The following is an 18,390-nucleotide window of genomic DNA, read 5'->3' on the forward strand; positions in this document are numbered from 1 at the left end:
CAGGCCCTCCTGTCTTCCACTGCCTCCCGGAATTTGGTCAAATTCATGTTGGTAGTTTCAGTGACACTGTCCAACCATCTCATCCTCTATCGTCTCCTTCTCCTCTTGCCTTCACTCTTTCCCAATGTGAGGGCCTTTTCCAGGGAGTCTTCTCTTCTCATGGGATGGCCAAAGTATTGGAGCCTCAGCTTCAGGATCTGTCCTTCCAGTGAGCACTCAGAGTTGATTTCCTTCAAAATGGATAGGTTTCTTCTCCTTGCAGTCCAGAGGACCCTCAAGAGTCTCCTCCAGCACCACAATTCAAAAGCACCAATTCTTCAGCAGACAGCCCTCTTTATGGTCCAGCTCTCACTTCCATACATCACTACTGGAAACGCCATAGCTTTGACTATGCAGAACTTTGTCGGCAAGGTGATGTCTCTGCTTTTTAAGATGCTGTCTAGGTTTGTCATCGCTTTCCTCCCAAGAAGCAGGAGTTTTTAATTTTGTGGCTGCTGTCTCCATCTGCAGTGATCACAGAGCCCAATAAAGTAAAATCTGTCACTGCCTCCATATCTTCCCCTTCGATTTGCCAGGAGGTGATGGGACCAGTGGCCATGATCTTGGTTTTTTTAAAATTTTCAGCTTCAGACTAGTTTTTGCACTCTCCTCTTTCACCCTAAGAGCTTCTTTAATTCCTGCTCACTTTCTGCCATCGGAGTGGTATCATCTGCGTATCTGAGGTTGTCCATATTTCTTCCAGCAATCTTAATTTCAGTTGGAATTCATTCAGTCTGGCCTTTCACATGATGTATTCTGCATATAAATTAAATAAGCAGGGTGACAATATACAGCCTTGTCGTACTCCTTTCCCAATTTTGAACCAATCAGTTGTTCTATATCCAGTTCTAACTGTTGCTTCCTGTCCCACATATAGTTTTCTCAGGAGACAGATAAAGTGTGTAGCCTGCATAATTAAGTTGTAAACCGCCCAGAGAGTGCTTGAAGTGCTATGGGGCGGTATATAAGCAGCATGCTTTGCTATGCTTTGCTTTGCTTTTTGCTTCCTGTCCCATCTTTTCCAGTCCTCTGCCCTCTGCTGAGTTTTCCATACTTGCCAGCATATTGAGTGTAGTACCTTAACAGCATCATCTTTTAAGATTTTTAACAATTCAACTAGAATGCGATCACCTCCCCTAGCCTTGTTGTTAGCCATGCTTTCTAAGATCCACGGACTTCACTCTCCAGGATGTCTGGCTCAAGGTCAGCAACCACCCTATCTGGGTTGTCCGGGACATCCACATCTTTCTGGTATAATTCCTCTGTGTATTCTTGCCACCTCTTCTTCATGTCCTGCTTCGATGAGGTCTCTAAAATTCCTGTTCTTTACCATGTCCATCTTTGCACAACATGTTTCTTTAATATCTCCAATTTTCTTGAACAGATCTCTGGTTTTTCCCTTTCTATAATTTTCATCCATTTCTTTGCACTGTTCATTTAAGAAGGCCCTCTTGTCTCTCCTTGCTATTCTTTGGAATTCTGTATTCAATTTTCTGTAACTTTCCCTATCTCCTTTGCATTTTGTTTCCCTTCCATTCTCTGCTATTTTTAAGGCTTCGTTGGACAGCCATTTTGCTTCCTTGCATTTCCTTTTCTTTGGGGTGGTTTTTATTGCTGCCTTCTGTACAATGTTACGAGCTTCCATCCATAGTTCTTCAGGCACTCTGTCCACCAAATTGAGTTCCTTAAATCTGTTCTTTACTTCCACTGTGTATTCATAAGGGATTTGGTTTAGATTATACCTGAGTGGCCCAGTGGTTTTTCCTACTTTCGTCAGTTGAAGCTTGAGTTTTGCTATAAGAAGCTGATGATCAGAGCCACAATCAGCTCCAGGTCTTGTTTTTGCTGACTGTATAGAGTTTCTCCATCTTTGGCTGCAAAGAATATAATCAATCTGATTTCGATATTGCCCATCTGGTGATTTCCATGTGTAGAGTCACCTCTTGTGTTGTTGGAAAAGAGTGGTTTGTGATGACCAGCTTGTTCTCTTGACAAAACTCTATTAGCCTTTGCCCTGCTTCGTTTTGAACTCCAAGGCCAAACTTTCCTGTTGTTCCTTTTATCTCTTGACTCCCGACTTCAGCTTTCCAGTCCCCTATAATTTTTTTCTGTTTGGTTTTTTTAATTTTTTAAAATTTTATTTCTAAAGAAAAGACAATATATCATGTTACAAGCAATAAATACAAAGCTTAACATAGTAAACTGTCATCTTACATTGTTATATAATTTAACTGTTGACCAGTTGCTATTCCCCACAATTCTCAAAAGCCCATTTACACCATTCCCTGTCACACATCCTAAAGAAATATCGACCAACTATCTAAATGCTCCAAATTGTTTTCCGAACCACATGTCTCAAAATTTATATTATTGGCATATTTTATTAAAGGCTTCCAATTTTCAGTGAATTGACTGTGCCTTATTTATTTATTTATTTATTTGTTTGTTTGTTTGTTTGTTTATTTATTTATTTAACTTATATGCCACCCACACTACCCGAAGATCTCTCTCTATATATATTTCTCTTCTATATAGTCTAACTTTATTATAGTCATTTTGTGGTTTTTGTTATTATTCAACAATCAGTATAGAGTCATGCCCCGCTTTACGATTACCTCTTATAACGATGAATCTGCTTCACGATGATTTTTTGCGATCGCAGCACTGTATTGGGTTTACTGTAGTTGTGATTAGCAAATAGATTGAAGCCATTCCATGTGTGAGAGAAATCAATGTCTTCTCAAAAGGACGTGCCATTCAATTCTGTGGAACATGGAGGTAAATATAGGATGACAACCTGGGCCATGTACCTTTGTGGTTTAAAAGGTGCCGGTCAACTATGCGTTGTAAAGTCATCGGAAGAACATTGTACATTGGGTGGGTTCTATCTTATAGTCCAGGCGTCATCAACCCCCGGTCCGCGGCCCGGTGCTGGTCTGTGGGTTAGCTGGAACTGGGCAGCAGACACAGATCTCCGCCCCCCCGCATGGTTTGTGTGTGTGTCACCCTTGCTGGTGGGTGTGTGGCCTTCATGCTAACCCTTTTCCCAGTGCCCCTTGCAGGAGAGCAGTGCCCTTTCCCTGCGGGGAAGCCGCCGTGGGGCAGCCATCCTGGGAAGCGCCCCGATGCACGCCTTTGCTTCTTTGCTTGCTTGCTCGCTCCCCACCCTCCCTCTCCAGGGAGCAGCCGGCTAACAAGCAGCCGCTCTCCCTCCCCCCACCCTTACCTGCCTGTGTCCTCCTTCATCTGCAAGAAGCCGGGACGTGGAGCTACTTGTGGGGGGGGGGGGAAATAGCAGGAGAGACAGCAATAGCCGAAGCCAGAAAGGGGGAGAGAGATGGAGCAACTTTGCAGACAGGCTGGCTGGGTGTGAGGAGGAAGTGTTGCTTCTGGGAGGTAAGAGCCTCGTGGCGCAGTGGTTAAAACGCTGTACTGCACCTAAAACTGTGCTCACGACCTGGGGTTCAAATCCCAGGTAGCCAGCTCAAGGTTGACTCAGCCTTCTATCCTTCCGAGGTCAGTAAAATGAGTACCCAGCTTGCTGGGGGGGGGCAATGTGTAGCCTGTATAATTAAATTGTAAACCACCCGGAGAGTGCTTGTAGCGCTATGGGGCGGTATATAAGTCCAAAAAAAAAAAAAAAGAGTTGCAAAGTTGCTCCATCTCTCTCCCCCCTTCTGGCTTCGGCTATTGCCGTCTCTCCTGCTGTCCCCCCACGCAAGTAGCTCCACGTCCCAGCTTCTTGCATATGAAGGAGGACACAGGCAGGAAAGGGTGGGGGGGAGGGAGAGCGGCTGCTCGTTAGCCGGCTGATCCCTGGAGAGGGAGGGTGGGGAGCGAGTGAGCAAAGAATCAAAGCCATGCGTCGGGGCACTCCCCGGGCTGGCTGCCCCACGGCAACTTCCCCATAGGGAAGGGGTGCTGGGGGAAGCGTTAGCATGAACGCCACACCCCCCCAGCAAGCATGACACGCCCACCAATAAGCGTGTGTGGGGGGTGACCAGTCTCCCAATGGAGCACACAGACCCCAAACGGTCCGCGGACCGAAAATTGTTGGGGACCGCTGGTGGTCACCTGTGAGCAAAATCGAGTGTTCATTTCTTTACTCAGAATCACTATTTGTGTTCTTTGTTTTCTAGCTTTCTGGTTCTGCACCTCGTTATGGAGTTTACAACGAAGAGATGGAGGAACGTCTGGCAGCCACTCCCTATACAGACTACCTGGCCACTGGGGCCATCATAGGAGAGGTGAACTGCCTAACCCGGCAAGATATGGAATACAGTGTTACCTGTGAGACGGCTGTGCAGGTGGGAAAAGAGCCCCCCCCCCAACCCATTCATGACCTGGATTTGAAACTGTAATTCCAATGACCATAGATTTCAGCCAGGGCTGAAATGAAATTCTCCGTATGTTTTTATCTTGAGTTTTTTGCAGACAAGTCCCCAGACATAAGAATGGGACTACATTTGTGTACTACTGTTCGTTAGGCATCCTTCAGTCTCGAAAGACTATGATAACGAGCTCTGTATGGAGGACTTGGAGCAGTGTCTAGTGTGGCTGAAGAGGCCAATTTGAGAGTGATAGTCCCTTCCACACTGAAGACAAATCCAATCTGTCCCCTGTCCAGCTCAATGATTTTGCTGCTTTTGTTACTTCCTCTTTGCCTCAGCCTGCTGGACAAGGGTCTCTTCAAATTGGGAGAGATCGTGATGCACTGCCTGCCTCCAGGCTGAATGCTCAGATGTCAGGGTTTCCCATCTGTTGAGGTCCATTCCTAAGACCTTCAGATCCCACTTGCAGATGTCCTTGTATCGCAGCTGTGGTCTCCCTCTGGGGCGACTTCCCTGCACTAATTCTCTGTACAGGAGATCCTTTGGAATCCAACCATCAGCCATTCTCACGACATGCCCAAGCCAACGTAGACATCGCTGTTTCAGTAATGTATATATGCTACAAATTCCAGCTCATTCTAGGACTACTCTATTTGGAACTTTGTCCTGCCAGGAGATATCAAAAATCCATCGGAGGCAACACATATGGAATGTGTTCAGCTTCCTTTCCTGCCGTGCACAAAAGGTCCAGGACTCACTTCACATTCAGTAGCAGAAGAAAAAACAACAACAACATGCCCAGTGTGGAAAAGCTCTTCCATTAGATGGCATGTCCTGAGATTGTTCCGTCAGCAACGTTTCAAAAATATATATTTTAATACGTAACATATAAAACAAAAATAAAACAAAAATACAACAATCGACATTTACCCAAAATAAAAAATAAAACTCAGAGCACCCCAACACTGGGACCAATATGGATAGTTCTGATATAATCATTATTCAATGCCCCCCTTCTCCTCGCAAATTGTAATGCTCCTTGTGTAGGTAATTTAACTTTCCCTTTTTATCAAGACAAACTCTGTAAAATTTCCCCTTATGTCGTTAAATATATCCTTATTCAGCAATTTTTCTTTAGCTGAATATCACATGTTAACCTGTCATTGTTATATTCCAAACCTCATTATATCATTCAGTTATTTGAAAATCATAGTTTACTTTCCATTTGTTGCTATCATTAATCTTGCTACTGTTAATAAAATGGAGATTAATTCTTTCTTCAACTACATTGTGCATCATCTAGGAGATAATAATAATAATGCAACTTTAGGGCAGGCTTTTATATTTAATCTAGTATTACATTTATCTTTATTCTCATTAAAAGCTAGTTTCCAAAATGTAAACACCATTCCACATTTCCACCACAAATGGTCCCATAATTTGATTGCATCTCCAACATAGTTTGGAGTATTTACTGTATTCGCTATACAATATAATTTCAGCTGTGTGAAATACTACCTCCAGTAGTTTTCCTTTATTCCTTCAATCGTTTAGTCATTTAGTCATGTCCAACTCTTCGTGACCCCATCGATCAGAGCACGCCAGGCCCTCCTGTCTTCCACGGTCTCCCAGAGTTGTGTCAAATTCATGTTGGTTGCTTCGCAGACACTGTCCAGCCATCTCATCCTCGGTCGTCCCCTTCTCCTCTTTCCTTCACACTTTCCTAACATCAAAGTCTTTTCCAGGGAGTATTCTCTTCTCATGAGATGGCCAAAGTACTGGAGCCTCATCTTCAGGATCTGTCCTTCCAGTGAGCACTCAGGGTTGATTTCCTTTAGAATTGATAGGTTTGTTCTCCTTGCAGTCCAGGGGACTCTCAAGAGCGTCCTCCAGCACCACAATTCAAAGGCATCAATTCTTCAGCGGTCTGCTTTCTTTATGGTCCAGCTCTGACTTCCATACGTCATGACAGGAAAAACCATAGCTTTGACTATTCGGACTTTTGTTGGCAAGGTGATGTCTCTGCTCTTTAAGATGCTGTCAAGGTGTGCCATCGCTTTCCTCCCAAGAAGCTGGCATCTTTTAATTTCGTGGCTGATGTCTCCATCTGCAGTGATCATGGAGCCCAAGAAAGTAAAATCTGTCACTGCCTCCATATCTTCCCCTTCTGTTTCCTAGGAGGTGATGGGACCAGTGGCCATGATCTTAGTTTTTTTTGATGTTGAGTTTCAGGCCGTTTTTTGCACTCTCTTTTTTCACCCTCATTACAAGGTTCTTTAATTCCTCCTCACTTTCTGCCATCAGAGTGGTATCATCTGCATTTCGGACGTTGTTGATATTTCTTCCGGCAGTCTTGATTCCGGCTTGGGATTCCTCCAGTCCAGCCTTCCGCGTGATGTATTCTGCATATAAGTTAAATAAGCAGGGAGACAATATACAGCCTTGTCGTACTCCTTTCCCAATTTTGAACCAATCACTTGTTCCGTATCCAGTTCTAACTGTTGCTTCCTGTCCCACATATAGGTTTCTCAGGAGATAGACAAGGTGGTAAGGCACTCCCATTTCTTTAAGGACTTGCCATTGCTTGTTGTGGTCCACACAGTCAAAGGCTTTTGCATAGTTAATGAAGTAGAAGTAGATATTTTTTTCTGGAACTCTCTGGCTTTTTCCCTAATCCAGTGCATGTTAGCAATTTGGTCTCTAGTTCCTCTGGCCCTTCGCAATCCAGCTTGTACTTCTGGGAGTTCTCGGTCCACATATTGCTGAAGCCTACCGTGGAGAATTTTGAGCTTAACCTTGCTAGTGTGTGAAATGAGTGCAATTGTACAGTAGTTGGAGCATTCTTTGGCACTGCCCATCTTTGGGATTGGGATGTAGACTGATCTTTTCCAATCCACTGGCCACTGTTGAGTTTTCCAAACTTGCTGGCATATTGAATGTAGCACCTTAACAGCATCATCTTTTAAGATTTTAAATAGTTCGACTGGAATGCCATCACCTCCACTGGCCTTGTTGTTAGCCAGGCTTTCTAAGGCCCACTTGACCTCACTCTCCAGGATGTCTGGCTCAAGGTCAGCAACTATATTGTCTGGGTTGTCCGGGATATCCAAAACTTTCTGATATAATTCCTCTGTGTATTCTTGCCACCTCTTCTTGATGTCTTCTGCTTCTGTGAGGTCCCTTACATTTTTGTCTTTTATCATGTCTATCTTTGCACAAAATTTTCCTCTAATATCTCCAATTTTCCTGAGCAGATCTCTGGTTTTTCCTTTTCTGTTATTTTCCTCTATTTCCTTGTATTGGTCATTTAAGAAGGCCCTCTTGTCTCTCCTTGCTAATCTTTGGAAGTCTGCATTCAATTTTCTGTAGCTTTCCCTATCTCCCTTGCATTTTGTTTCTCTTCTCCTCTCTGCTATTTCTAAGGCCTCGTTGGACATCCACTTTGCTTTCTTGCATTTCCTTTTCTTTGGGATGGTTTTTGTTGCTGCCTCCTGTAAAGTGTTACGAGCCTCTATCCAAAGTTCTTCAGGCACTCTGTCCACCAAATCTAGTTCCTTAAATCTGTTCTTCACTTCTACTGTGGGATTTGGTTTAAATTATACCTGAGTGGCCCAGTGGTTTTTCTTACTCTCTTCAGTTTAAGCTTGAATTTTGCTATGAGAAGCTGATGATCAGAACCGCAGTCAGCTCCAGGTCTTGTTTTTGCTGACTGTATAGAGCTTCTCCATCTTCGGCTGCAGAGAATATAATCAATCTGATTTTGATATTGCCCATCTGGTGATTTCCATGTATAAAGTCGCCTCTTGTGTTGTTGGAAAAGAGTGTTTGTGATGACCACCTTATTCTCTTGACAAAACTCTTTTAGCCTTTGCTCTGCTTCGTTCTGAACTCCAAGGCCAAACTTCCCTGTTGTTCCTTTTATCTCTTGGCTCCCTACTTTAGCATTCCAGTCCCCTAGAATGAGAAGAACATCTTTCCTTGGTGTCAGTTGTAGAAGGTGTTGTAAATCTTCATAAAATTGTTCAATTTCAGTCTCCTCCGCAATGGTGGTTGGTGCATAAATTTGGATTATTGTGATGTTGAAAGGTCTGGCTTGGATTCGTATTGACATAATTCTATCATTTTTGAGATTGTATCCCATCACAGCTTTTCCCACTCTTTTGTTGACTATGAGGGCCAGTCCATTCCTTCTACAGGATTCTTGCCCACAATAGTAGATATGTTAATCATCTGAGCTGAATTCGCCCATTCCTGTCCATTTTAATTCACTGATGCCCAGGATGTCGATGTTTATTCTTGCTATCTCCTGCTTGACCACCTCCAGCTTCCCAAGGTTCATAGATCTTACATTCCAGTTTCCTATGCAGTATTTCTCTTTGCAGCATCGAACCTCCCTTTCACTTCCAGGCATGTCCACAGCTGAGCGTCCTTTCGGCTTTGGCACAACCACTGCATTAGCTCTGGAGCTACTTGTACTTGTCCTCCGCTCTTCCTCAGTAGCAAGTTGGACGCCTTCCAACCTGAGGGTCCCATCTTCCAGCGTCATATCTTTAAGCCTTTTGTTTCTGTTCATGGGGTTTTCTTGGCAAAGATACTAGAGTGGCATTGCCATTTCCTACTCCAGGTGGATTGCGTTTAGTCGGAACTCTCCATTGTGTCCTGTCCGTCTTGGGTGTCCCTGCACAGCATAGCCCATAGCTTCTCTGAGTTACTCAAGCCCCTTCGCCACAACAAGGCTGCAATCTATGAAGGGGTCCTTTATTCCTACTGGCATATTTTTAAACATGCTCTTACCTCCATATATTCTCCCATACTTCTTCTTTTAATTCTTGCCCCAAATCCATTTCCCATCCTGTTTTTAAAGCCTTCTGCTGACCTTCCAGAATTTTTATTTTATACCATTCTCCTCCATTCCAGTTGTATCATCTTGCTTTTCTCTTTGGAGTCTTTCCACAGCTACTGCAGCACAAATCCGCAGGTGAAACTGTCCCCAGCATGAAAGAAATGTTTATCACTGTCAGCGATCCGCTCCCCGAAAGGATGCTTGACCGGTCGGACAGAGAGTAATCAGGAGATTGGACACCCTAAAATGTGCTGAGAGAGTCCCAGAGCTCAGCTAGGCGTGTACAACTCTCCATCTTACAGGCCTGCCCTAATAAGAACACCCTTTGAAAATTACTGATAGAAAACCATGTGGGCTTTGTAGTCATTAGACTTACTATGCACCACAGGCAGGACTCCTTAAGTATGCAAGGCCGAGGCAAGCACCATCAGATGACCTATGACAAGTTTACTGTTCAGGGAACCAATTGATTTTTATAATCATTATTTTATTCAAGAAAAAGTAAGTTCCTTAAAGAAAAAAGTCAAATTATGCAAAAGCAAACGAATAAGCATTATGCTGGTTAATTACAAAGCCGTAGTGAGGCAAAGAAAACATGAAAAATATATAAGTGTCCAAAGACATTAAAATAATTCAAAAAGTCAAGAAAAAGAATAAAAACACTTCCAATAAGGTAATCCACCAGGAAAAACAAAATAATCCAATCAGGCAAGAAAAAGTCCAGAGTCCTTCATTATCCTGTAAATGAAAATCCTGTACAAAAGGAAAAATCCTGTAAAAGAAAATATCCCATTGTCCTAGAAATAATCCACGAGAATAGTCCATAGGAATAGTCCATAGAAATAGTCCATGAAAGAGACAAGAATATTCCCTGTGTGTGTGTATGAGTAATCCATACGAGTAGGCCATGAGAGACATTAGAGTGAGTCACGAATGCCATTGTCCATAGGTAAAAGTTCCTTTTTCAAGAGTAACTGGTAAGTCCTTATCTGCTCCTTCCCATGATGTCATCCAAAAAAATCCGTGGTTAGCCAAACAGTCCTATTGTACCACCTGACCTTCTTTCTCATGGGTAACAGATATTATTTGGGTTTCTGTGGTTTGGCCACGAGTCACAACAATACCCATCTATCTTATCACAAAGTTTCTTTCTCCTGCTCGCACCAAAGTATTTTCCCAACTGTCACTAGCAAACACCCTGTCAGCATAGCAAAGATCCTTTATGCAGAGAAACAAGATGGAACCTCTCTTGCACATTTCTTAATTACAAAACCCATATTCAATACAAGATTTTAATCACATATCCCATCTCATCACAATCACTTGTAAATTAAGTTGAAAGACAGACGTGTATCTTTTTCCTCAGGTACTATACACTTTAAATGAAGCATACAAAAAAAATTGAGTGGCACTGAAAATTTCACCACTTCTTTTGCAGAATTTAGCAACTTTTGTGTAATTCGTAATGTTGAAAAATACGCTAACACAGTACAGTGGTGCCCCGTATAGCGAGGTTAATCTGTTCCGGATTAACTTCGCTATACGGAATCATCGCTAAACGGGTAGGGGAAATGTATTGGAACGCATTAAACTTCATTTAATGCGTTCCAATACCTTTGTTACTTACCCGTTCAGCGAGGATTCCAGGTGCCGGCAGCCATTTTCGCGCCTTCGCTAAGCGAGGGCAGGGCGCGAAAACGGCTGCCGGCAGCCATTTCCGGGCTTCTGGCGGCCATTTTGGAACCGCCGATCAGCTGTTTGGTGGCTCCAAAATGGCCGTCGCAATACCCGATCTTCGCAATGCGGGTTTTCCCCATTGCGAAGATCGGGTACTTCGGGATCGCTATACGGAAACATCGCTATACGGTGCACTCATTAAGCGAGGCACCACTGTACTATAATAAATGTTAATAGGAGTTTATTATTTTGCATGTCTTTGCTTTTTTTTCCTAGACATGTTTTATCCCATTGAATGATTTGCTGGAAGCTTTTGATGCATTTTTAGAACCGCCCAGCTTAGAAGAAAAAATATGGCTGAAAATTGCAGTTGATGTTGGAATCAAAACACTTAAGGAAGCCCTTCCGAACCAGGTGGGTAGGATTCAGTTTTTGACCTACATATTGGTGGGAATTCAGTTCACCTTTACTTTTGACAACGTGCTGAGACAGACTAACCCAGCTACTTCTTTGGAAATTGTTAAAAAAAAAGAGTAAATGATTCCGTTTAAGTCATTCCGTTAGGGCATTTGGTTGAAGAGAAATTGAGAGCTTGAGAAAAGAAACACAAATGTGAGCCAATAATTTATGGCTGCAGGTAAACAAATGATAAGATGTTGAAACTATATATACACGTAAGAATATAACTGAAAATGGAATATGGATTTAAATAGAGGGATAGCAGATAATATTTAGATGTATGCATGAAACGAAGAGATGAGAGTATCCTTGTGTGTTGATAAACAATGGTTGCTCATTAGGGCTCCAGAATGGTCAGAGCGGGTTAGAAGAAATGGTTGGAATCAATTTACAATACTGAAACAGGTTGAGGACAAGAAACTGAATTAATTCATTACAGTGGTGCCCCGCATAGCGAGGTTAATCTGTTCCAGATTAACCGTCGCTATGAGGAAACATCGCTAAACAGGACGCAAAATGCCATTGGAACGCATTAAACTTAGTTTAATGCATTCCAATGGCTTCTATACCCACTGTTAAGCGAAGTTTCCTCATAGCGCCGCCATTTTCGCGCCCTCGGTAAGCGCTTACCGATCTTCGCAATGCGAGTTTTGGGCATAGAGGCCATTGGTAAGCGATCACATTAGCAATCAAAAAAGAGATCGCTATGCGATTTCGTCGTTATACGGTGCACTCGCTAAGCGAGGCACCACTGTATTTGCTTACCATCAACACAATTCTGCTATTGTAGCACTAACAAAAAAAACCCCAGATCTCCCATCTGTCAGGTAGAAGGAAATTTATTTATTTATTCATTTATTTATTCATTTAACTTATATGCCGCCCACACTACCCGAAGGTCTCTGGGCGGCTTACAGCATTTAAAATACAATAAAAAGGCAAAATAAAAGGGCAAAATAATTAAAATGCAATTAAAATATATATTCTAAAAATTGCCATCAGACCTACAGCTGATATTATTTCAGTTAAAAAGCCATTTGGAACAGGAAGGTTTTGACCTGGCGCCGAAATGTCATCAGTGTCGGCGCCAGACGAATCTCAGTCGGGAGAGCATTCCATAGTCTGGGGGCAATCACTGCCCCAAATGAAATCACTGCTTCTTCTTTGTGCTCTCCGTGACGTACACCTCTGGGTCCTGCGCCTTCATAGAGTTATTTCTGGAATGTTCCAGAGCTGAAGAGATTGTTTTTCCTCCTGCATACATGTTTAGCTGCTTCCAAAGGCTCTCCCACAAATGCTTAAAATTGACATGCCGGTGCTATATATGGAAGATAGAAAAATATGCATGCTTTTTTTCTTCAGTACTGAAAAAGGAATGATAATTCTAAATCATATAAAGGTGGGATTTATAAGCAAATAATTTGGGTAAACGGTTGTTACACATTCAAATGGATGTGCATTAAAGTAGTGTTGTAGTTGTGATTGAAATTTGACTAAATTCCTCAAATGCAAGAATAAAGTGATACCTTTATTGAAGCACTAAAAATCATACAAATTGCAAGCTTTCATGGATAAAATCCTACTTCATCCGGCTGGGAATCATCTTTCTTGGACAGTGCAGAAAAAACTGCAGGTTAGAGTCTTCAAAATTAATGGCAGATGTCCATGTTGAGTCTGGTGGTATGAGGTGAATTAGGTGAGTTACGGTAGTTTGTAAAGACTTGATTACATTCAAATTGCAAATGGTTTCTGTTTGTAATACTTTGTGAAGAGAAGACTTAAGAAAATGTCAGAGAATATAATTTAAGTGGGCAGAATATGTTCAGAAATTTTAACAGTCTGCTTGTACTGAATATTTAGACCTATAACTTACTTTCTTAGGAAAACTGGCCAAAGAAATTACTAATAAAGATAAAAGAATACTGTGTCATCATTTACGAAAGTCTTGTATTGTCACGTGTGAAAATATGAAAAAGTAAGCATCAAAACATAACCAGATTTTTTTTAAAAAAATCTTTCCTAGGTCAAGATAATGTTGTGTGTCGTCCTTAGAATGGAAAATACTGAGCTTCTGAATTTAAATGCTGAACATAAATTATAGAATTTGAAAATATGAGACTTTGAATAAACGAAGATATACAGTTCCTTTTCACTATTTTCTAAGCTTCTTTTCTTAAGAAAATGAATCACGGATCAGTGTTTTCATACTGCAATTGGTATAACTGATTACATAGATGAAATTCCGTGGTTTTGTCTTGCAGGATTGGACATACAAGCTGTGTGCTCACTATTCTAACATATATCTGATGGATGTCCCAAACTACGAAAAATGTGACATTTATGATCCACTGATGGATGTTGTCGTTCTTGTCTATGGAGCCGTACAAGATTGTCAACAGGGGCAGTGTTACTACGCACCCTGTATTCTACCGAAAACATGCCACCAGGTAAGGAGAATTGGTGTCGTCATTTAGTCCGTAGCACAGCTTCAGCACCGGAAGGGAGAGAGCACAAATCCTGCAAATTGGTAGGTTCCCTGATGGGATTGTGAAGACCGAGTCTTCGCTCCTCCCCTCTTTACTGCTCTTTGGTGCCCTTGTGCCTCTTGAATCCAAATGGGACTGAGCTTTCTCTCCATACTCATTCTAAACATCGTAAAATCTCATTTCTTTTCTCTTTCAAGAAATAAGCACCTTTTAAAGAAATATACCAGAAATATTTCAGAAACCATGAAGAAACTGTTTAAAACCTATAAAATGTTCTCTTCTGATAGGTCTTTTCTCCTCTTTGCTTTAATAGATTACTGCTAAATTGAAACTTCTCATGCTGGCAAACTGCCGCAAACCCACTTTGGAAATCAGCTCTATCCAAAAACAGCTCTTAAAAATCTTAAGGAAATGACTCTTAGCCCTTCTCCTCTTAGCTGGAGTTTTTTGTTTTGTTTTGTTTCTGTTTTGCAGGTTTGCTTAAGTCAAATACAGTGGTGCCTCGCTTAATGACGATAATCCGTTCCAGGAAAATCGCCATTAAGCGAAAACATCGTAAAGCGAAATTAAAAACCCCATTGAAACACATTGAAACCCATTCAATGCGTTCCAATGGGGTAAAAACTCACCGTCCAGTGAAGAGCCTCCATATGGCGGCCATTTTCGCTGCCCGTATAACGAGGAATCCGTCCCTCAACAAAGCAGGGACGGTGGACATTTTGAAACCGCCGATCAGCTGTTAGAAAAACATAGTTTTGTGAAGAATAGGTTCCCGAAGCAGGGAACCGATCATCAGAAAGTGAAATTCCCCCATTTAGACCATAATTTTGCAAACGCTTCCAGCCAGGAAAGCCCTTGCTGTCAAGTCCACTTTGGGATACAAAGTATAACAAACAAAAAAACAGACAGAAGCCATGTTGGAACTTGTTATATATGGTTATGAAGATGCAGTTTTGTTGATTTGTGATTGGTTTTGTGCATTAACTCAATGTTTGGCTAAAAATTGAACAAAATTCAATTCAATAGACATACAGCCAGCATTTTTGAGACACATCAGTATTTTAAGGGGGGAAATCCAACAGAAACGATATCACAGTTTTAATTACCTCATCTGAAGACCCACATGAAATGACTTAGTTTTTAATAGTGAAATTACATTTAATCTTTTTGTATTTTGTTTTTAACCCAGCATTTTGGAGACCATGAATATTTGTTTCTGTACTTTTAAATCTGCTAGCATTGTATCTGGTCAGCTGGCACTATGTTTGTGTATCTATTATTATTTGTACTTATGTTTTAAATTGGTGGAAGTTGGATGACCAAAGTGGTCAAAACAATAAATAAAAGCAAAGGATGGCCAAAGGCTTTGTGGGGTTGGGAGCTACGGGCAATGATGATGATGATGATGATGATGATGATGATGATGATGATGATGATGATGATGATAATAATAATAATAATAATAATAATAATAATAATAATAATAATAATAATAATAATAATAATAATAATAATAATAATAATAATAATAATAATAATAATAATAATAATAATAATAATAATAATTTCCCCAGATATACATGGACTAATTTTTACTATGGTCATATTCCAGGTCCAAGGCAATGCTTCAACAACTAAACTCCTACTTCTATTCTCTACCCATCGAAGTCCTGGGATAGTCTCTGGAACGTGCAGCCCTCCGTGCCAGGATCATTCAAAACAGGGGCACGGTGAGAAATTACATAGAAACTCTAATTCCAGAGAAGTTATAGAAATTTATGGCTGTGTAGTATTTTACAGTGCCTTATTAGCAGCAAACAAAAAACAACTTTACATTTCTTATAAATCATATGCATATTCTATACTTTTACCTTTGGACAAGGAAGATTTTTAGAGAGTCTTTGTAGCCGGGAGGAGGAGAGTAAATTAACTCTGCTGGCTTGATTGCTTTCCTAGGATCAATTGAGATCTGCTCTTCATCTGATATCTAGATCTGCCCCTTCCTGAAAAACCATTCCCCTTCTCCTTACGGAGGGGTGGTTGAGCCTCCAAGCTTTCTTCTCCCCCAGGAAGGCCTTATTACTCCCATATTTAGGATAATAGCAGGCGAACAACGGGATTTCTCCCTCCCACACTTGTGTTGCTGATGGGAAACGTGACTGAGTGGTCCTGGTGGAATCCTGTGGCCATTCTCCATCTTTCAGGTTCTAAATAAGAATAAAATATCCTCCTGGCTCACTTTTGTTCCACACGGGAAACGCAACCAGAGATAACATTTGTAATTAGAGATGGGGGGTGTTCGTATTCGTATACGCACAGGTAGACATAACGAGGGTCCGCCCCCCCCCCTTGTGCCTGCCCGTCCACTCACCTGCTCTGGAGCCATTGGAAGGGGGCATGGAGCCCGCAGCAGCAGCGGACAGGTGAGTGGGCGGTCTGGCCCCAGGGGGCAGGACCCTCATGATGTCCACCCGTGCGGGGCTATTCTTATTTTTATATGGATACCTGGATGCCCCCATCTCTAGTTGCAATCCCATTGCTGTCTTGAATCAGGGATGGTTGTGGGATCTTTCCTGCCTTGCTTACCTTCTCTCTTGGAAAAGGAGTGGGATGGGATGAGGAATCCTCGTGGTATCTGAGATCAGTCATGGTTGTGGATCCATCCTGCGTGTCTCCAAGGGGGAGGGAAGTGGAAATAATAAGAAGTCTCGCCAATAGCCCTGATCTGAGTAGTAGGAGAATTAGATCTCCAATCAGAAAGAGCAGCAGGATTTCTCTGCGTGTCCCTTGCCGTCTCTCGTGAAAGGGGAGATGTGTTTCAGGAACCTTGCTATATCCAAGGAGTGGAAGTCTGAGGAGGAGGAGGAGGAGGAGGAGGAGGAAGGGCCCTTGGACTCCTCAGAGGACAGACCCTGTTGGTTATGGGGTCAGGCTTCGAGGTTTTCTTTTCCATTCCGTACAGATGTTTCCATCTTCCTTAAACAGTTCCTTCCCAAATTTCTCAATGATAGTTAAACAGATTGGATAGAATAAATCAGTTTTTTTCATATTCTTTTCAAGTGGGGGTATCTTGGGAAAGAAAAACGAATCAAATATTAAAACGTTTTTCTCTTGAATTTACAGAGACCTTGGGAAATGCTGTTCCCCCTCCTTCACCCTCTCATCATTCGGTCACTGTTGATCAAGTAAGTATGTCAGCCATTTTCGGTGCCTGTGCAGCGAGGAAACCATCCCAGAAAAAAGCGGGGGAGCAATTTGTTTACCCCATGGCCATTTTGAAAGTGCCAATCAACAGTTGGAAAATCATCGTTTTGCGAAGAATCGGTTCCCAAAGCAGGGAACCGATAATTGCAAAGTGAAATTCCCCCATAGGAAATATCATTTTGCAATTGCAAAAGCGATCATTAAAAAGTTCATCGAAATGCGGTTTCATCGTTAAACGGGGCAATTAAAAATGTGAGGCACCACTGTACAAATGCGAAAACCCCCATCTCTAGTGTGGAACTAAGGCCCTACGTACTCCTCCTAACACAATTTTTCAACCCTGACCCCTCCAGATTCCTCCATTCCCCATTTCGGCTTTTGAATTTTTTTCAGTCTACGCTTCCATTGGTGGAACTTTTGACCAAACAAGGCTAACAGACCAGCATGCGATTAATTTCTCAGACATTCACAAAATGGCTTGGATAGGGAATTTCTGAGAGTTATCTGTATTCTCGTGGGTACCGTCCAAAATCTGCCTCTAAACGTCTTTAGCCTAATCCAACCAGAAAGTGCTCTTGATGACCAGCAAATAAGCAAGCACAGCCCTCAGCCCTCCTTCTGGCGGGAGGAAAGAAAAGGGCCTTTCCCCACCAAGAATAGGTTTGGTCTGATCCTTCACAGAGGCAGCAAAGTAGATTTCTGGATGTGCATCACTAGCTATACTGGATACTCTTCATGAGTATAGTTTGGGCAAGTTGGTTTTTTGGCCCGTCGCTCCCTGAAGGCCTTGATCAGGATGGCCAATGGCTGTGTGGGGTTGGGAGCTGTGGGCCAAAAAAGACAACACACCATTTCTCCAGATCTACATGGACTAACTCTGAACATGGTCATATTCCAGGAAAAAGGCAAGGTGCAAACCAGCACAATCCACAACCGACCACATACAGATCCAGGCACTCGGACGAGCGCTGGAATATTCATTCCTCAGCGGGAGGATCCTTCAAGCCGGAGCCGCGGTGAGGAATTACATAGAAAACCTAATTCTAGAGAATTTATAGACATGCCGGGCTGTGTGGAAGGCAGACCTCACTTCCCAAATTGAACAATAGTACCTTAATGGGTTTGAATTCCTCTACGAATTTGGTGTGGATGTGTCGTCAGTGCAATTTCAAGGCGGGCTGCTTCCTTTTTAGCTTTTCATAGCTGTCTTTCCCTTTTCAAAAACAACCTCCTTTGTGGAGTGAAGGGGAACCCAACCCCGATTTCGGGGATTTGGTGGGCACCGATGGTGTGAGGTTTAAATGGTGAAACACCAGGAATGGTGCTAGGGTTAATCCAAAAGATTAAAATT

At 42.2% G+C, this 18,390-nt stretch overlaps 1 protein-coding gene and 1 long non-coding RNA gene across 5 annotated transcripts in view; one reads left to right on the forward strand and one right to left on the reverse strand.

Moving 5' to 3' along the window:
- The window catches only part of LOC140702812 (solute carrier family 9 member C1), a 127,306-nt gene that overhangs the window by 70,184 nt on the left and 38,732 nt on the right, over positions 1 to 18,390 (forward strand). For all 4 annotated transcript variants that reach the window (XM_078381969.1, XM_078381971.1, XM_078381972.1 and 1 more), the window contains exons 22-27: positions 4,179 to 4,346; positions 11,167 to 11,304; positions 13,611 to 13,796; positions 15,448 to 15,565; positions 16,959 to 17,020; positions 17,938 to 18,055. In XM_078381969.1, coding sequence (XP_078238095.1) covers positions 4,179 to 4,346; positions 11,167 to 11,304; positions 13,611 to 13,796; positions 15,448 to 15,565; positions 16,959 to 17,020; positions 17,938 to 18,055 — 790 coding nt within the window. The remainder of the gene's footprint in view (positions 1 to 4,178; positions 4,347 to 11,166; positions 11,305 to 13,610; positions 13,797 to 15,447; positions 15,566 to 16,958; positions 17,021 to 17,937; positions 18,056 to 18,390) is intronic.
- Positions 1,630 to 3,818, reverse strand: LOC140702871 (uncharacterized). The gene is made up of 2 exons (XR_012082145.2): positions 3,266 to 3,818; positions 1,630 to 2,802 (listed from the first exon to the last, which is right to left on the reverse strand). It is a non-coding gene; the product is annotated as an uncharacterized LOC140702871 (long non-coding RNA).

The sequence above is a fragment of the Pogona vitticeps genome, chromosome 15 (genome assembly GCF_051106095.1).
Source record: "Pogona vitticeps strain Pit_001003342236 chromosome 15, PviZW2.1, whole genome shotgun sequence".
NCBI lineage: Eukaryota > Metazoa > Chordata > Lepidosauria > Squamata > Agamidae > Pogona > Pogona vitticeps.